At 42.0% G+C, this 18,874-nt stretch overlaps 2 protein-coding genes across 2 annotated transcripts in view; one reads left to right on the forward strand and one right to left on the reverse strand.

The window, feature by feature from the left end:
* The window catches only part of ttc8 (tetratricopeptide repeat domain 8), a 49,343-nt gene extending 45,586 nt beyond the window's left edge, over positions 1 to 3,757 (reverse strand). The window contains exon 1 of the mRNA XM_020529171.2: positions 3,559 to 3,757. Coding sequence (XP_020384760.1) covers positions 3,559 to 3,672 — 114 coding nt within the window. The 5' untranslated portion in view covers positions 3,673 to 3,757. The remainder of the gene's footprint in view (positions 1 to 3,558) is intronic.
* Positions 3,758 to 5,087: 1,330 nt separating this feature from the next.
* eml5 (EMAP like 5) overlaps positions 5,088 to 18,874 on the forward strand; it is a 225,903-nt gene continuing 212,116 nt past the window's right edge. Inside the window, exon 1 of the mRNA XM_048600073.1 lies at positions 5,088 to 5,566. Coding sequence (XP_048456030.1) covers positions 5,370 to 5,566 — 197 coding nt within the window. The 5' untranslated portion in view covers positions 5,088 to 5,369. The remainder of the gene's footprint in view (positions 5,567 to 18,874) is intronic.

The following is an 18,874-nucleotide window of genomic DNA, read 5'->3' on the forward strand; positions in this document are numbered from 1 at the left end:
GGTTGAGAGAAAAAGCACAAGAGAAAGGTAGAAAACCAGCATATCAGGGACATAGCAATTTTTCACGAATAAAGTGACTTAAGGGAAATAAACCTAGCATTTTTGGTATCAGCACATCAAAATCTTCACAGAAAAGTTAGCCTAAATTTAAAGTAAAAACACAAGCCATAGAATTAAATGCAACTTAAGTTAAGGGATCAATATGGAATTTATAACTTCCAACTGAGTGCTTCTCCTGTTTCACAGCGGACAAGGGTGGTGCAGTTGTAGTATGGCGCACTGAACTCTATATCACCGAGGCCAGCTGCCAACTCTCCGACACCTCCTCCTACTGTCCCCTTGATCATGACCCCACCCCCGAGCACCAAACCATCCTCTCCAAAACCATCCACAACCTCATCAGCTCAGGTGACCTCCCACCCACAGCCTCCAACCTCATCGTTCCCCAACCCCGCACCGCCCGCTTCTATCTCCTTCCCAAAATCCACAAACCTGACTGCCCTGGTCAACCCATTCTCTCCGCCTGCTCCTGCCCCACCGAACTTATCTCCCCCTATCTCGACTTCATTTTCTCCCCCTTGGTCCAGGAACTCCCTACCTACGTCTGTGACACCACCCACGCCCTCCACCTCCTCCAGAACTTCCAATTCCCCGGTCCCCAACACCTCATCTTTACCATGGACGTCCAATCCCTATACACCTGCATTCCCCATACAGATAGCCTAAAGGCCCTCCGCTTCTTCCTGTCCCGCAGGCCCGACCAGTCCCCCTCCACTGACACCCTTATCCACTTAGCCGAACTCGTCCTCACCCTCAACAACTTCTCTTTCAATTCCTCCCACTTCCTACAGACAAAGGGGGTGGCCATGGGTACCCGCATAAGCCCAAGCTATGCCTGCCTCTTTGTAGGTTACGTGGAACAATCCCTCTTCCGTACCTACACTGGCCCCAAACCCCACCTCTTCCTCCGTTACATTGATGACTGTATCGGCACCGCCTCGTGCTCCCACGAGGAGCTCGACCAGTTCATCCACTTCACCAACACCTTCCACCCCAACCTTAAGTTCACCTGGACCATCTCTAATACCTCACTCTCCTTCCTGGACCTCTCTGTCTCCATCTCTGGCAACCACCTAGAAACCGATATCCATTTCAAGCCCACCGACTCCCACAGCTACCTAGAATTTCCTCCCACCCACCTTCCTGCAAAAATGCCATCCCCTATTTCCAATTCCTTCGCCTCCGCCGCATCTGCTTCCAGGATGATGCATTCCACTTCCGTACATCTCAGATGTCCTCGTTTTTCAAGGACCGCAACATACCCTCTCAGTGGTCCAGAACGCCCTCAACCGTGTCTCCCGCATTTCCCGCAACTCATCCCTCACACACCCTTCCCGCAATAACAATCAAAAAAGAATCCCCCTCGTCCTCACGTACCACCTCACCAACCTCCGGATCCAACGCATCATCCTTCGACACTTCCGTCATCTGCAATCCAACCCCACCACCAAAGATATTTTTCCCTCCCCACCCTTATCTGCTTTCCGGAGGGACCACTTTCTCCGTGACTCCCTTGTCCGTCCCACACTCACCTCCAGCCCCACCACACCCAGCACTTTTCCCTGCACCCACAGGAAGTGCTACACCTGCCCCTACACCTCCCCCCTCAACCCCATCCCAGGCCCCAAGAAGACTTTCCACATCAAGCAGATGTTCACCTGCACATCTGCTAATGTGGTATACTGCATCCGCTGTTCCCGTTGTGGCCTCCTCTACATCGGGGAAACCCAGCGGAGGCTTGGTGACCGCTTTGCAGAACACCCACGCTCGGTTTGCACTAAACAACTGCACTTCCCAGTCGCGAACCATTTCTACTCCCCCTCCCATTCCTCAGACGACATGTCCATCCTGGGCCTCCTGCCACAACGATGCCACCCGAAGGTTGCAGGAACAGCAACTCATATTCCGCTTGGGAACCCTGCAGCCCAACGGTATCAATGTGGATTTCACAAGCCTCAAAATCTCCCCTCCCCCTACCGCATCCCAAAACCAGCCCAGCTCGTCCCCGCCTCCCTAATCTGTCCTTCCTCCCACCTATCCCCTCTTCCCACCTCAAGCCCCATCCCCATCCCCATCTCCTACCTACTAACCTCATCCCACCTCCTTGACCTGTCCATCCTCCCTGGACTGACCTATCTCCTCCCTACCTACACTCACCTTTACTGGCTCCATCCCCACCTCTTTGACCTGTCTGTCTCCTCTCCACTTATCTTCTATCTGCCTCCCCCTCTCTCCCTATTTATTTCAGAACCCCCTTCCCCTCCCCCATTTCTGAAGAAACATCAGCCTTCCTGCTCCTATGATGCTGCTTGGCCTGCTGTGTTTGTTCCAGCTCTACACCTTGTTATCTCACAGCAATTAACTATTGGTTGCAACTGCTGCCTTGTAATTTACTTCTATTGACCACTGGTTGGTTAGGTAAGGTCTACCTGACGACACTCACTGAAGTTTGCCTTTGAGCAATTATACAGGAAACAACCAGTCCATAATTATTGCTTTAATTCAATAATTGATTACACTTTGGACTTTCATAAAAGACAACCAAAAGATAACACTGATTTGGAAATATTACAATTACATTGTGCTGTTGTAATGTTCAGGTTGTCAAAATTTTGTATTTTCAAATAATGAGCAGTAGTTTGACAATGTTTAACCCCAGCAACGTGCCTTTAAATTCCACATTTTGATTTAAGCCCATGACTGTGTAAAATGAAGTGATTCCACTATTTTGACAAATATTCTTTTAATTTCTCAATATTCAGAGCTGTAAAAGGAATTGATTCACGACAAATTAAAGGCAGTTTTGAATTGAAATAACACACCAAAAAACATCAAGAATATGTAAAAGATGTGAAATTGAATGAAAGCATTGCAGGAAATCTTTTTTTTTCATTAAAATGTACATTTACAAATACACAGTACCATAGTTTCTTTCATAAAATTACTTTAAACCAAACAATTATATATACAGAATAATGTTATTTAAAATCAACAAAAACTTGAAGAGCAGCTGAAAAGGGAGTTGCTACATTGAGAATATCTTGTTGCAACAATCATTACTGATGCCTTAATTCGACTGAACCTCAAAAGGGTTGCGTCCTAGCAACTCTCTTTTAAGTCTAAATTTGTAAAACAATGGAAGCGGGGTCATTCTAAGGGAATGAGTCTCTTCGTGCGTAGAACTTTGACAGTGAGTGCAAGACGAAGGAATTCGTCTTTTAATCTGACAAGGAAGTCTCGAGATGCTCCTTAGATATTACAAATTTATTGCACTTCTGCTGATTTGGAGGTCGCATTTCACTTCGATCTTCACGGTATAACTCAACCACGCACAATACACCATCCGCTCGCACCTATCAACATTAGGCAATCCTGCACAAATATTACCCTCTTTTTTTCGGTGAAAGGCATACAAAAAGGTAAAACATTTCATGGGCCGGGGGTGGATTTGCAGACAAATTCTCAGTGGTTTTAATGGGATTGCGACTTCTGCACTACCTGGTCATACGGGTTGCTCTCCAGCAGCTTCGTACAGATGTCAGCACAGAACTGGAACTTGCGCCTTCTGAAATAACTCCAGGCCAGGAACATTGGATCCATATCCAGCCCCATCCTATTCCGATCCCGAGGATTAAATCGGGGCCTACCTCCGTCACCCCCAGCAACGGCATTCCGGGGTCCTAGCAAACCGCACGGTGGCCCTGTCACTGCCCAACAGAGCAGCAGCTGCAATTTTACATAACTTGCGCTGGGATAAGGGGAAATTTCATAAGGAAGAATATTTACCGCAAAATACAGTCAACGTGATAAGCCGTGTGTCGTTTTCTTTTTGGTTTATAATCATATTTGTTGTGTTTTTTAAACCGGCAAGCTAGAAGCACGGTAGTGTTTACGACCTTGAGCTTCCCTATGACTTGTCAATCAGCTTGTTCCAGTTGTCAGCATCAATGACCATTCATAAACCAAAAGCGGCTGTCTATGTGTCTAAATAAATATAAATGTAGGGGGAAAGTACATTCCTTTATTTACATGAACAGTGCCTTGCAATTGATACATTTGTAAAGCATATCATAATGTTTTTTTCATAAATCGCACTGGCTACTTAAATAACTCATTTAGCATTGTTTAGCAGAATATACTTTTATTAATTTTGTCAATCATGCCACATCAATTTGTTTTCTCATTATTTTAGAAATGGAACTGTAACATTGATGTAATGATTTATTCAGCATTTAAAGAAGTGAATGCCAGCCAGATCTTTAAAAAAAAACCAAAACAAGCCAAAACACTGATGTTTTAAACTGGCGAGAAAAAAGTGCAAAAGAATTGTGAATATCCGAAACCTGAAAAAAGGAAACAGAAGAAGCTGAAACGCCTAGCAGATCAGGAAGCAAAGCTTTAAAAAAGGGTTTCAACTACAGAGATAGAAAATGCTGGAAATATTCGGCAGGTCAGGCGGTGTCTGGGGAGGTATAGATAATAGCTTCCAGCATATTCTGCTTTTATTTCAAATTTGCAACATCCGTCTGTACTATATTCTGGTATTAATGTTTCAAGGACTGTGGGACCCTTCATCAAGACGAGGACAGTGACAGTATCGCAGCCGATTATTGCTTATGGCTTGGCAAGGTTGTAATCTATTTTCCCACACATGCCCGCCTCAGTCCTTTCTCACTCCCTTTCAAGATTTCCAGCCCCTTGAAACAGGTTTGATTGACGGCTCCAGAATTGTTCCGCTGATCAACTCAGCCTTTATTTCCTACCACCTCCCGCTGATTTCCTCCGCCAGTGACAAGCAGGCGGGAGCGCCGGGGGGAAAGAGCCTGGGAGGGGGTGGGAGCTGAATCTGATCGACTTGAGGATTATACCTGTCATTGGCTATCGTTGCTGTCCATCAGCAGTATGCCGACAAGTGGTTGGCTGGTTTGATGTGGGTGGGGACGAACATGCGCACGGCGGGCGGAGGTGTTAAAGCGCTGGATACAACAGCTGGCAAAAGGCGAAGAGCGAAGCTGGAGCGAAGGCAACCTGTCAATGCGCGGAGGTTTTGCGAGGCTCTTTATCTTGTTTAAAAAATATCATATTTAAAAAAAAGGTTTGACGTCATGCGTTACTGACGTCCGTGTTTGTACAGTGTGCGTGGGAGAGCGCCGGAGAGAAAAAAATAAAATGTATGACAACTGTTGAATGTTCGCGCATCTTCAGTCGGGTGCTGTGCAGGCAAGGGAAGACAAGGTTGGGAAGAGGAGATATTCAGCTGAGGCCGGCGTCGCGCTGTGACAGTTACAGTGACAGTAGGACGAGGCGACATGGCTGATGGAGCGGCACCGAACTGCCACCTGCGCCTGGAGTGGGTTTATGGCTATCGTGGGCATCAGTGTCGGAACAATCTCTACTATACCGCTTCCAAAGAAATCGTTTATTTTGTTGCGGGTGTTGGAGTGGTTTACAACACGCGGGAACATAAGCAAAAATTCTTTCTGGGTCACAACGATGATATAATCAGGTATTTTGTCTTGGTTTTTTTTAAACGCATTTGTGCTGTTATAATCCCGCTCGTGGCTCCGGCGTCCCACTATCTGGTTGTTTGCAAGGGTAAGGCAAAATGTAACCGCGAGTCCACAAATCTGGTTAGTTCCTTTTGGACTTTGAATTAACTGCTTAGTGTACGTCAAGAATTAAAGTGTGTAGATTATAGAATTTGAACAGGGATCATATTTGATTCACAACTTTCCCCCTCATGTTCCTTACCTATTTGGATAAATTAAGATTTGGAATATTTAGCAAGATGTTCATAAAGACATTTTTATTTCCGTTAGCCATGTCAAAATATTATTAATTTGAAATCCCTATCTCCTGTATAAAGGCGACTCATTTTGAATTACGACGCTTCCGTAAATTACATTCATACCTATCTGTTGCGATCCGGATGATAGTTAATTGAATGGGTTGGTCCATACTGCAGGTTGAGATTGTATTTAGGCCTATAAAATGTATCTTGCTGTTAGATTCATACAGCGCCCGGCGTAGTCCAAGCTAATCAAATTGTATTTTGTTGGCATGTTTTATATCTAATTGTTCACCATGTAGTGTGCATTTTAAGTGATCCTGAACGCCAAGTTTCTAGTAGATAACCATTGATTGTGATTGCATGCACTCCAATTCGAAACCTGCAACTTTGAAAACCCTCCCTGGAACGGTTTCCAACACTAAGTAAAAACGGATCTATTTATCAAAGGGAGCGATCCTCAGCTGATTGTTCTTTTATACATTCGGATGGTTTGTGTTACGAGAGCGTTTTATAGAACTCAAGCAGCGGAACCTAGGCCATTGTTTAATAAATAAAAGTGCTGTGCATTCCCCTTTGAAGCTGTGGTACAGTTGGTCAGAAAATTCATAACATGTATAATTCATCCGATGTAGTAATCCACTTTTAGATTCCGCGGTGCGTATCTATTTGTGTAGAAGGATGGTTCTTGACTCCAAACTACAAAGGTTAAATCTTACAAACGACAGATGGACTGCCGTTCGCCGTCCTTTGAGTCAGAAGACATGAAGTGAAAGATTTAGTTGTTCAAATGATTTCCGGAAAGACGTTTGGACAGAACCTGAAAATGAGCATGATGGAAAGTGTTTTGAAGAACAGATTGTTTAAATATTGTAATTTAGTATACATAAAAACGTATGTTTTAACATCGCATAATCAGTTGTAATAAAGTTGCTATTGTGTGCAAATAAGTTGAAATTACAGAACAAACAGGATTGTCTTACCTAAATTCAATAATTTAAAATCGTTACATAATGTAATCAGTTGGGGTAAGAACAGCTGATAAGGATGTGTACTTAGAGGGTAATGGACAGGGGGGTGAATTACAAGGATGTAATTTTATCCAAGGGATATAAATGACATCTAAATTATGTAATTGAAGCTATTTGGACCCAGAGACTGGCAGATACCCTTGAACTTGATGCTGGCATTTCATTTTGGAAATAAATTTGTGCAAAATTTTATGATGGTGGCAATTGGCATTTATGTTCCTTGTGAGCTCAGTGATATACTAAAGTAATGGGAATGCTTTCAACCCTTATTGACATCAGCATAATTGGGTATGATGGGATACAAGTATAGAATATTTCCACTTGTAAAGACATCCAGACTAAAAAGTCATAAATACAAGCTAGTCAATCAATTCGATAAGGAATTGGAGAAAAATCTCATTACTACAGTGTACACTGCTGATTATATCCTGGTTAACCAATGTTTTTATATGTTTAAAAGGCTAGACTTCCAAAACAGCAAACGGAAGAACTTGTTCAGCACAGAAATCTATGCAGGGCAGTGAAGAAAATCAGCACAAAATACGTGCCTTTTGCTTTTTAGAGAGACTAGCTGCTCTAAAATGAGATTCGACGTCCATTGTAAATGTGTGGATGTAAATCAGTCAGAATGGGTTATCAGGTTGGATTGGGGAATATTTGGGTGTTGGAGGGATACATGAGATAGATTGGGGGTAGTCTGGTGATGGAAGCTTATCAGGTTGGACTGGGGGAGCTAGTCAAATGCTTGTCAGGTAAGAAAGGGTAGTTGAGTGCAGATATGGGGACAGGTTCAAGGGAGTCAATGTGAGTAATGGGGGTGCAAGGGGTGGGAAGGTGTCAATTATACAGCCACATAGAAGTTAGACCAAAAAATCCAAGCCTAACATTTCCAGGGTAACTATCCAGAGAAGTATTTCAAAACTGTCCGAAGCCTCTGACTCGAAGACCGAGTTGGAGATTTTTTTTTGAGGATCCCAGGAAGAAGAGGAATCACCAATTGGAGTTCAAATTTCCTAGACAACCCTTGTGGAAGTTAGCACTTTGGGACTTCTTAAGGACCATGGCACGCATCTTGAGTTAGGTGCCTGCCCTCTGACAATTGGGCGACTGGCAGATCTAAGCTAATGTCTGTACTTCCAGATGATGTTCAGTTCAACAATAAATTATCCATTTAAAGTGAATTCACAGACAGTTTTTCAATGTCACATGTGAATAAATCCAACTCTACAGCATTACTAAAAATGGCGCATAAACAGGATGACTAGCAAACTCATTCAATTTCCAGATCACCATCTAACCAAGACACCTGGTGGTGTGTGATGCAAATTGAAGTAAATGGAGATGTTCATGCTCAGAATGAAAAGGCTGGTTAGAGGAGAATAAAGGAGTTGTAGAAGAAATGTTTAGTAAGTCAGAGTTGTTATAGTACAGAACGTGGCTGTTTGGACCATCATGTCGATGCCAGATCACTATATGGCAGCTCCCCTTGTCCCATTTCCCCTGCCTTTTCCGCATATCCCTGAAATATTTTTCTCTCCAGGTGTTTGTCCAATCCCCTTTGGAAGCCATTAAGTCTGCCGGCTGCACTTTGAGGCAGTGCATTTCTGATCTTAAGCACTCACTATTTATGTAAGTTCTTCCTAATGTCATTGGTACTTTTGTCAACTGTCTCACATTGGTATCCTGTATCTATTTTGTCTAATAATCATATGATTTTGAATGCCTCCATCAAATCTTGTCCCTACTTTCTCTAAGGAGAGCAATTCCAATTTCACTAATTCATTAACATGAAGTCTTTTATTCAAAAAAAAAAGCAGTCCCGTCAATGTTTTCATCAGTATTCAATCAGGGAAAAGAAGCATCACTGATGAGGCAAATTTACTTCCCATCCCTAATGAGCCTTGAAAATGTAATCAGTGAGCTGTCCTATTGAACAGTCACAATCCATCTCGTTATATGCAGTGCTGTTAAAAAGGAGTTCTAGGATTATGACCAAGTAACAGTGAAGGAATGGCAATATATTTCAGGTCGGAATGTGTGTGGTTTGGAAGGGAAAATGCAGATGTTGGTGTTCTGAATGTGTGCTGTCCTTGGTCTTACCATGTAAGAATCCAAACATATGTCAAAGTCTAAGTATACATCCCAGTCTAAGTTATTAATTATCGTTATTAAGAAAAAGAGTGCCCTTAACAGTGGCTCCTGGACCACCCGATTGTACAGTTCCCTTCAGTGCAGCTGCAACTATTCACTGCCATTCTGTTTCTTGTCACTCAGCCAACTTTGAATCCATGCTGTCACATCCCATTAGCTTCAACTTTGCTGCCAAGCCTGTTACGTGGCACATTTAACAAATGCCATTTGGCAGTCCATATACACCATGTCAACCACAATATCCTCTTCATCTATTACATCAACAAAAAACTGCTCTTTAACAAATCCATGCTGGCTTTCCCGAATCAATCCAGTTAATTGCCAGTTTTGTCCTCAACTATTTCTCACAGCCAAAGTTAACTTGACTAGCTTGTAAATGTTGGACTTATCCTTGCACACTTGTTAAATCACAGATTTAATATTTGTAGTTTTTATGATGATGGAGGACATCAGGATTTTTTTTCTTTATTCATTTACGGGATGAGGGCATCGCTGGCCAGGCAGCATTTATTCCCCATCCCTAATTGCCCAGAGGGCAGTTAAGAGTCAAACACATTGCTGTGGGTCTGGAGTCACGTGTAGACCAGACCAGGTAAGGATGGCAGTTTCCTTCCCTAAAGGGCATTAGCGAACCAGATGGGTTTTTCCAACAATCGACAATGGATTCATGGTCAGATATTCATTGAATTCAAATTCCACCATCTGCCCTGGCGGGATTTGAACCCAGGTCCCCAAGACATTGTCTGGGTCTCTGGATTAATAGTCCAGCAATAATACCAAGGCCATCGCCTCCCTATGCTGAATGTTTTTCCTTCTATTTGGAGGGCAAGGCATAAGAATTTGCAGTCCTAATTAATTATTTAAAAGATTTGCAAAAGAAGGTGGATGCAAAATGGATAATCTTCTGGTGTGAGCAAATTATTGACTGTTAATCCATTCTAATGTATAAATTAGTTGAGTGAGATTATGTAGAGTAGTGGTTCCAGTTTTAAAATTGCAGGTGGTGGGTCAGCCGGCAAAATGGAGCACTTTTTCCACTAGTGTAATGGCAATTAAATAATGGGGCAATTTGCACTACACAGTGCCCTGGAAATATGCTCTCTACCTCAGAATTCACGAGTTATTTGTTTGCAGGATTATGGGTTAACGGTGTACACTAAGTTTGAAGTTTAGCAGCACAGGGAACCCTTTAATGGAGTTGGATTAAAATATGTGCAATTTGAGGGCTTTTGTGGTGCTGTTATAGTGATCAGGGTTCAAGTTGTATCTACTCCAGAGACATGTAATAGCATCATTGACCAGGAGGGATCAAAATATCTATAATATGTTGCCTATTATGGATCCTTAGTGGAGCCTGGAACATCATATTTGCATGGGGATGTTGGAAAACTGTATGAAGAGACAGTGGTAGATTGAAATACTGTGAAAGGTGGAAGTGACAGTCTGCAAGAGCCTTAGAGGGAGAGAGGACTTGTAGATGCAAATACCATGAGTTACTGGACATGTCCAATATATACATAGCTTTGGCAATACACTAGGTGTTCTGTGTTTTGATTTTGTGTTTGTCTTCCCCAGGCAACTCTATGAAGCAAAGGAGTACCAACTATTAGGAGGGCTATGAAAATAACATAAATGACTTGAATAAGAGAATGGGAAATAGCTTTTTTGACTGTGTAAATCTGAACTATAACTCTGGGCCTGTTTTGAGTATTGTTTTTGCACTGTAATTCAAACACTGATTACGTTCTGAGGAAGGGTCACCACACCCGAAACGTTAACTCTGATTTTTCTTCACAGATGCTGCCAGACCTGTTCAGTTTATCCAGCAACTTCTGTTTTTGTTCCTGATTTACAGCATCAGCAGGTCTTTTGGTCTTTATTGCTTATCAGCTGATTGCTTTGAGTTCCATTCAATGATATTTCTGTCACACATTCTGACTAAAAAAGTGAAGGGTAGAATTAGATTAAAAGAGGAGACTTATTATTCTTGCAAAATTATAGTAATTCTGAGGATTGGCAATGTTTTTAGAAATTAGCAAAAGACCAAAGATCCGTTAAAAGGGATGGAGGGGGTGGGGCAAAGAAAGGACACGAGAATAAACTTGCCAGGAATGTAAAAACAGATTATAAAAGTTTTTACAGATGAGGAGATTGTAAAATATTGAACAAATCTTCAGACTGCCTTGTCAGTAGAAGGCACAAATCACAGAGCATAAATGGACAGTAACCTGGGGACTAATAAGGAGTAAATTAAGCTAATTTATAGTAACAGAGAAAAATAATATGAGAAACACATGAGAGATTAATAGCTGGCAAGTTCCAAAGACTTAAAGGCTATATACTAGAATTCTAAAAGAAATAGTTGTAGAGATAGTGAATGCACTAGTTACGATTTTCTCAAATTCCACAAATTCTAGGAAGGTCCCAGCTGCTTAGAAATTAGAAATTTAACATTGCTATTCAAGAAAGTTCTGTGCGAGAGCAAGACAGAGATAGAAATAGAAAGAGAGAAAACAAGGGACTACAGGTCAGTTAGCCTGACATTATTCATTAGGAAAGTGCTGGAATCTACTAAACAAGTCTTAACAATGCGCTCAGAAAATCATAACATGATCAATGCCAACATTGTTTTACATAAAGGAAATAGTGTTTGACAAAGGTGTTCACTTTTTGAGCATGTAACCAGTAGATTAGCTGAAGGGAAACAAGTAGCTGTGGTAAGGATTTTTAAAAGGAATTTTATATGATGATCACAAGAAGTTAATACACAAGATAAAGTCTGATGGAGTTGGGTAATATTATTAGCATGGATAGTAGATTGCTTAATGGACAGGAAGCAAAGAATAGCAATAAAGATTGCGGCATAATGGGATTCATGAAAATCATGATATAACAGAATACATGACTCTGACTTCTGTAGGAGAGAAGACACCACTCTAGAATGAGTGGTATTTAGAATCTCCTATGTAGAGATATAAATGAGTGTTACAGTACACAAGGAGTTGAAGAACCTTACTGAGTGATAGAAACATAGAATTCTCACAGTGCAGAAAGAGGCCGTTCAGTCCACTGAGTCTGCACTGACCCTCCATACATCATCCCACCGAGACATAGCCCCCAAGCCTATACCTATAATCCCACATTTACCATGGCTAACGCACCTAGCCTGCACATTCCTGGACACTGTGGGGTAATTTAGCATGGCCAATCCATCTAACCTGAACATCTTTAGACGGTTGAAGGAAATGGAGCAGCTGGAGGAAACACATATAACTACCCAAGTCCATAATCAAAGCCTTGTGGTGGGGCATGCGTGGTGAGTAAAAGCCTTCAGTGGCAAAATCTGAAGTTAAAACAAGAGATGGGCTTGGCTGAAATGGTAAGACTGCAAGGGCAGGACAGGGGCTTGGAAGACTTCGAAGGTGCAGCTGAGTAAAAAGCAGGAACATGCTGAAGGCTTGGAGAGGAAATTAAAAGCTGGAAAAGCAGAAGAAGCTACAGGTAGTAAAATACCTCAGAAGACTTTTGATTCCAGGGCTACAGAGCAGTAAGACTTCAAGTGGACAAAAGAACTTCTGAAGACTTTGAAGCCTAGCCATGATTTAGCAATACAGTGGACACTAAAAACACAATCAAAACACTTCAAGAGTAAGAAGAAAATATCCAATACTCACCCAGGTCAGTCAGACGCAGTAGTCCATAAGGATGACAGCTTTAGTGAGTCTTTGCCTCAACCAATTGATAATGCACAAAGAACCCAAATGTTGTAGTTCTAGAAGTTGTTTTTAAAACAGTCGGTTTCTCATTAACGTCCACAATTTAAATTACAGGACACAAAAAAACATGGTTTTTAGGGACAACTTCTCCGTGACTCCCTTGTCCGCTCCACACTCCCCTCCAGCTCCACCACACCCGGCACTTTTCCCTGCAACCGCAGGAAGTGCTACACCTGCCCCCATACCTCCTCCCTCATCCCCATCCCAGGCCCCAAGAAGACTTTCCACATCAAGCAGATGTTCACCTGCACGTCTGCCAATGTGGTATACTGCATCCGCTGTACCCGGTGTGCCTTCCTCTACATCGGGGAAACCAAGCGGAGACTCGGGGACCGCTTTGCAGAACACCTACGCTCGGTTCGCAATAAACAACTGCACCTCCCAGTCGCGAACCATTTCAACTCCCCCTCCTATTTCTCAGACGACATGTCCATCCTGGGCCTCCTGCAGTGCCACAACGATGCCACCCGAAGGTTGCAGGAACAGCAACTCATATTCCGCTTGGGAACCCTGCAGCCCAATGGTATCAATGTGGATTTCACAAGTTTCAAAATCTCCCCTCCCCCTACCGCATCCCAAAACCAGTCCAGCTCGTCCCTGCCTCCCTTCCACCTATCCCCTCCTCCCACCTCAAGCCGCACCTCCATCTCCTACCGACCAACCTCATCCCGCCCCCTTGACCTGTCTGTCCTCCCTGGACTGACCTATCCCCTTCCTAACTCCCTACCTACACTCACCTTTACTGGCTCCATCCCCACCTCTTCGACCTGTTTGTTTCCTCTCCACCTATCCTCTCCTCTATCCCTTTTCTATCCGCCTCCCACTCTCTCCCTATTTATTTCAAAACCCCCTTCCCCTCCCCCTTCTCTGATGAAGGGTCTAGGCCCGAAACGTCAGCCTCTCTGCTCCTATGATGCTGCTTGGCCTGCTGTGTTCATCCAGCCTTGCATCTTGTTGTCTTGGATTCTCCAGCATCTGCAGTTCCTACTATCTATGGTTTTTACATCAGTGGTCGGTGTTTGGAAGAATGACATAAGCTTTATTTTAACAGATTTATATTGTTTAACAGGATCTTGTAGCTAATGAACGTTGAGAGGTACATTACTTCAAAATGGTTTAGTCAATGTGAGGGGATGAGAAGTTATCAGACTTTGTTCGGTCCAAGGAGAATTTAATGTTGGAACAGGTTTTAGTTCATCTTGCAGGCAGAATTGCAGATCCAAAATTGATCAGTATGGCAAGGGAACACCTGGGATTTGTCTGACATGGCCAAATGGGTAGATCCCTAGTTGGAATTTTCACCCTCTCAAAGGCCTGCCAAAATGCCAAAAGAATGGGAATCAATGTCATGGATTGTTTTTGGTTTGTACAAGATGTGACTCCAAACATAATCACAAGAACAATGAATATCCAGCAGTGGGGGCCTGAGTGTTATAAATGTGGACACTTAGAATCCTTTAAAAAATAATCCAACTTAACTGCACTTTCATTACCTCAAAAATAGCAAAAGACCTGCAAAAGAAACATCTCTACAGATTCAAGGCGAGGTGATGGCCTAGTGGTAATATCACTGGACTGTTAATCCAGAGACCCAGATAATGTTCTGGGGATCTGGGTTCGAATCCTGCCAGGGCAGATGGTGGAATTTGAATTCAATAAATATCTGGGATTAACAATCTAATGATGACTGTGAATCCATTGTTGATTGTCAGGAAAACCCCATCTGGTTCACTAATGCCCTTTAGGCAAGGAAATCTGCCACCCTCACCTGGTCTGGCCTACATGTGACTCCAGACCCACAGCAATGTGGTCGACTCTTAACTGCCCTCTGGGCAATTAGGGATGGGCAATAAATGCTGCCTAGCCAGCTAGCCAGTGATGCCCTCATCCCATGAATGAATAAAAAAGTCAGCTGAAGTTGGAATTGAAATCATGCAACAAGGAAGAAGATCAACTGAAGATACAGGAAAAATATTGAAGTATTCTGAGGAGATCAGAGAGTCAAAACAGATTCCAGGCCATCAAATTAGAGCAGAATTTAAACTCAACAGAAGCAGCTATTTCAATACTTATGGACAGCTTGCCATGATTGAAGTCTGAAGAAGTTAAACCAATAAAACTGTAAGGTCTGGGAGTTATGGATCTACTGCATGGGCAAAACACCACAAAATGTTTTCACAGACAACAAAATGTCAGGTATTTCCTAATTAGCCTATGAGACATGTTATAACAAACCCCTGGAGCAGGTGGGACTTGAACTGAGATTTTCTGGCTCAGAGGTAGGGACACTACTACTGTGCTTCAAGAGCTCTTTAAAACATGAGAGATACTGAGGAAACAGAATACATCATTTCTGGCAAATGCACACACTTCTGCTGAAGGTCTTTTAGAGTATAAAGAGTACACTGGAATGAAGACTGGGTTGCCAAGAATTCCCCAAGCTATTGAAGGTTTTACACCAGTGGCCTCCAACCTTTTAAAGGATAAGATCACTTTTTTGAATTTAAGCGCAACCCAGAAACTATCCCAATGAAAATACAGAATAAACAGTTTATTTTGCCAACATTTAAATTTGAAACCAATTATATATTATGAGGATTAGAATTACCTTTATTGTCACAAGTACTCATATGGGTGCAGTGAAAAGTTTACAAGTAATCACTTAACAGCGCCATTTTGCATACCTCAGTGCAGATTCTAAAGTACAAATTCTTAGAGGAAAAATAAAGAAATTAAAAGTCCAGCAATAAATTAGAAATATTGAGAAATAAGAGTTCAGAATAACAATCCTTCCATGCTGGGCTTCACCTTGAGGCTGGGAGTCAAATCCGCACTGAGGCTGGGAGTCTGCAATGGCTTTCACCCCAGACATCGCCAATGCTGCCCAGGGATGGGAGGTTAAAAAGGGGAAAAAAGTATAAAGAGAGAGAAAAGAAGAAAAGAAATGGATGGAGTAGATGAGCTCCGGCTCAGGAGTCCTCTACCCACCAAGTTTTAGTGTGACATCTGTGACTGTACGTTATCTGCCAGTGCCTTTAAATCTGGATTGTAGTTTGAGTATGCTAGCTGTATACAGCCCATCAAATGATTACTTGTGAGGTGGGTGCAATACTTGGACTTGATTATACTCATTTGGGAGAACACTGTCTTGCAGAGTATCAAAGTACGCTTTCACTTTAAAAGCACAGGACGATAGGAGTGGGTATTTTTCTGTTTGAATCCCCAGAAGTTGCTGTCCGTTGATCTGACTTGCAGCTCAAAATCATTTTGCATAGGTAATTACTTCCATATCAAATCCACTGCTTTGTAAATGAAACACCTGATGGGATTTGATAGGCAACTCAATGTCTACTTGTAGGGATGGATTTCGAGATAAACTTAACTATTTGTTCCATCACATCCAATTCATGAAATTGCCTGTTGAGTTCCTGTCACACTTTCAGGTGTGCATTGAAGTTTTCTGGGTGGAAACATCTTTCTTTGTCTTTGATATTTTCTAGTGTTTTCTCCAATCTCGGGAAGTGAGGCAGCATTTTTTTTTTAAATTGTGGGGCCACAGACCCAGTTTCAATTTGAATGTATTCCCAGCATTGATCACATGTGCTAAGTTGCTGTCTTTTTTGTGCAGATCACAGTGCAGCTCTGATTCCTTAAAGGCATAACATCAGATCAAGCAGCAACACATTGTCTGACAGCTCATTGCACTCTTCATTCTTGGATTTCAGAAAAGTGACAATACCAAGCAGCAGATCTAAAAATCTTTGCAGGGCCTTCCTCCAACATAACCACTTTACCTCAGCATGGAGGATTAGTTCACTATTGTCACTATTAGTCAACATTGACTTCATCAAGTAAGAATTTTAAAAAGTGGTGTTGAAGGGGTCTTGTTTGAATGGAGTTTACAATCTTAACAACAGCTTTTGTTACATGAGAAAAGCCCATAATATATTTGCTAATGCTTGCTATTGGATGATGCAGTTGTAATCGACAGAAGTCAGGGAATCTGAATCATTTTTGCAAAATGCAACAAATCCCATTTGTGCCTAACATGCTGGTGCACTATCAGTTGTGATGGAAACCGGTTCTTGATTGAAATGGTTTACTCAAGCGCTTACCTTTTTGAATTTATTGTAAGTATCCTCACCTCTTGTTCTCTCTTTTAAGAGGCAGAAGGGTGAGAAAATCCTCTTCAGTTATGTCCTCAAAACCATGCGTACTAAAACAGTCAACTGAGCTTTGTTGTTATATTAGTGGATTCATCAAACTGCAGCAAGAAGCATTCACAATCCTTCAGGCCCTGCTGTAGTTGCTGAAAGACATCTTCAGGCAATTCCACTCATTTTGCTGCTGTGGAAGCATCAAGTAACATGTTCTGGATTGCCATTATTATTTCTTTTATGTTCTTAAATTATTTAAATGAAGCAGTAGTGGCTATAGTAATTGCTTCTTTAATTACTTTGCCAAATACAGATGATTTCTTGTGTTTGCCGTTTTTAAATGCATAATTATGGGTTAATTCAGGCATTACCTTCCAGCGCTACTTTAGAAAAAAAATTATTGTTGAGCTTTCAAAATAGCCTTGAGCTTGTCAACTTTCTTTGTTCAAAGCATACTTTTCAAGGAAAGATTATCCTTGAATTTACTATGCATTCTTGTGTGCTGTCATTCCAAATTTCCCTTTTTACTTATCAATATACTTTTAGTGGCATGGAAGGCAAACTTTCTTATCTATCTTGTTGTGAACAGAAATTCATTTTGCCACACCGCATAGAAGTTGTGCATTTTTTTCTTTCTTTTTTGATAGTCCAGGTTCGTCACTCCTTATTAATGTTTCACCTTGTCATTTGTGACAGCACTCTGATGCTGGCCAGATGGCATGTCAACCCCTAGATCTGCCACGCTGGAACACCCAGAATGTTGCTGGTTGCTTTCAAGTTTGGAGGTGCAGAAGTTCACTTCTGTAATTGCAATTTGTTTCTGGGGTCCCAAGCTGCCTTGTGTTGCTTGGATATGGGTCATGGCAGTAATTTCTGGAATTTTTATTCATCCTGCATAGACGTATTAGATAAGCAGGTAAAGGAAAAAAACAACTGCAGGTCTACAAAGAGTGAGCAGAGAAGTCGGATTAGTTGAGCTGGTCTTAGTGTCTGCCTGGATGTGATGGGCTGAATAGCTTCCTATGTGTCTGGTACTGTAATATATTATCTTCAGATATTGGTTCACCTAATTTGTGCATCCCTGGGCAGTACAGACAATTTAGCATGGCCAATCCACCTGACTTGCACATCTTTAGACTTTGGCAGGAATCCAGAGCACCTGGTGGAAACCTATGCAGGCACGAGGAGAACATGAAAATTCTACACAGACAGTCACCCAAGGCTGGAATTGAACCTGGTTCCATGGTGCTATGAGGCTGCAGTACTAACCACTGATTGACTGAGCCTATTTGAGGTTGAGTACTTTGGAGAGTGAACAGATGTGTATCTCCATGCAAAAAGAAATGTTTACAGTATGTGGAAACATGAAATGTTCATAGATTACTTTGAGACTGGCCACAAGTCTTTGGTAGCATCACAGGGATCAAAATAAATTTGAAAAGTGGTCCTGTGCATACAAAGATTCACACTTATGCTGATAAGAAGCAACTATGGTATAATCTATGTTGAAGTTAACTCACAAGTAATGACAGATACACTTCCTCTTAAACAGCAGTGGATCAAACAGAAACAAATATCTTGTTCTTGTCCAAGATGCAGATTCTTATTCTATTGCTATAACCTGTTTGCTACCAGCAACTGAGGGCAAACTCAAGACAAATTATGTAGCTCCAAAAGCTGACCAGGACTGCACAAAGATCAGACAACTGTCTACAAGGGGAATTGAAATATAGTTGAGATGTTTTTTGGTGTTTCAATAAAGTAAATGCAAAGAGGAATCCAATAGAAACTCCACAGGGAACATCTAGATGTCACAAAGAAAGCAACAATCAGTTGTGGTGTGAGTTAGGCATTTTGCAATATACGCAAGATTAAACTTTGTTATACCAAATGTATGCAATCCATAGCCAA

Source organism: Rhincodon typus, chromosome 8 (assembly GCF_021869965.1).
Source record: "Rhincodon typus isolate 14 chromosome 8, sRhiTyp1.1, whole genome shotgun sequence".
Classification (NCBI taxonomy): Eukaryota; Metazoa; Chordata; class Chondrichthyes; order Orectolobiformes; family Rhincodontidae; genus Rhincodon; species Rhincodon typus.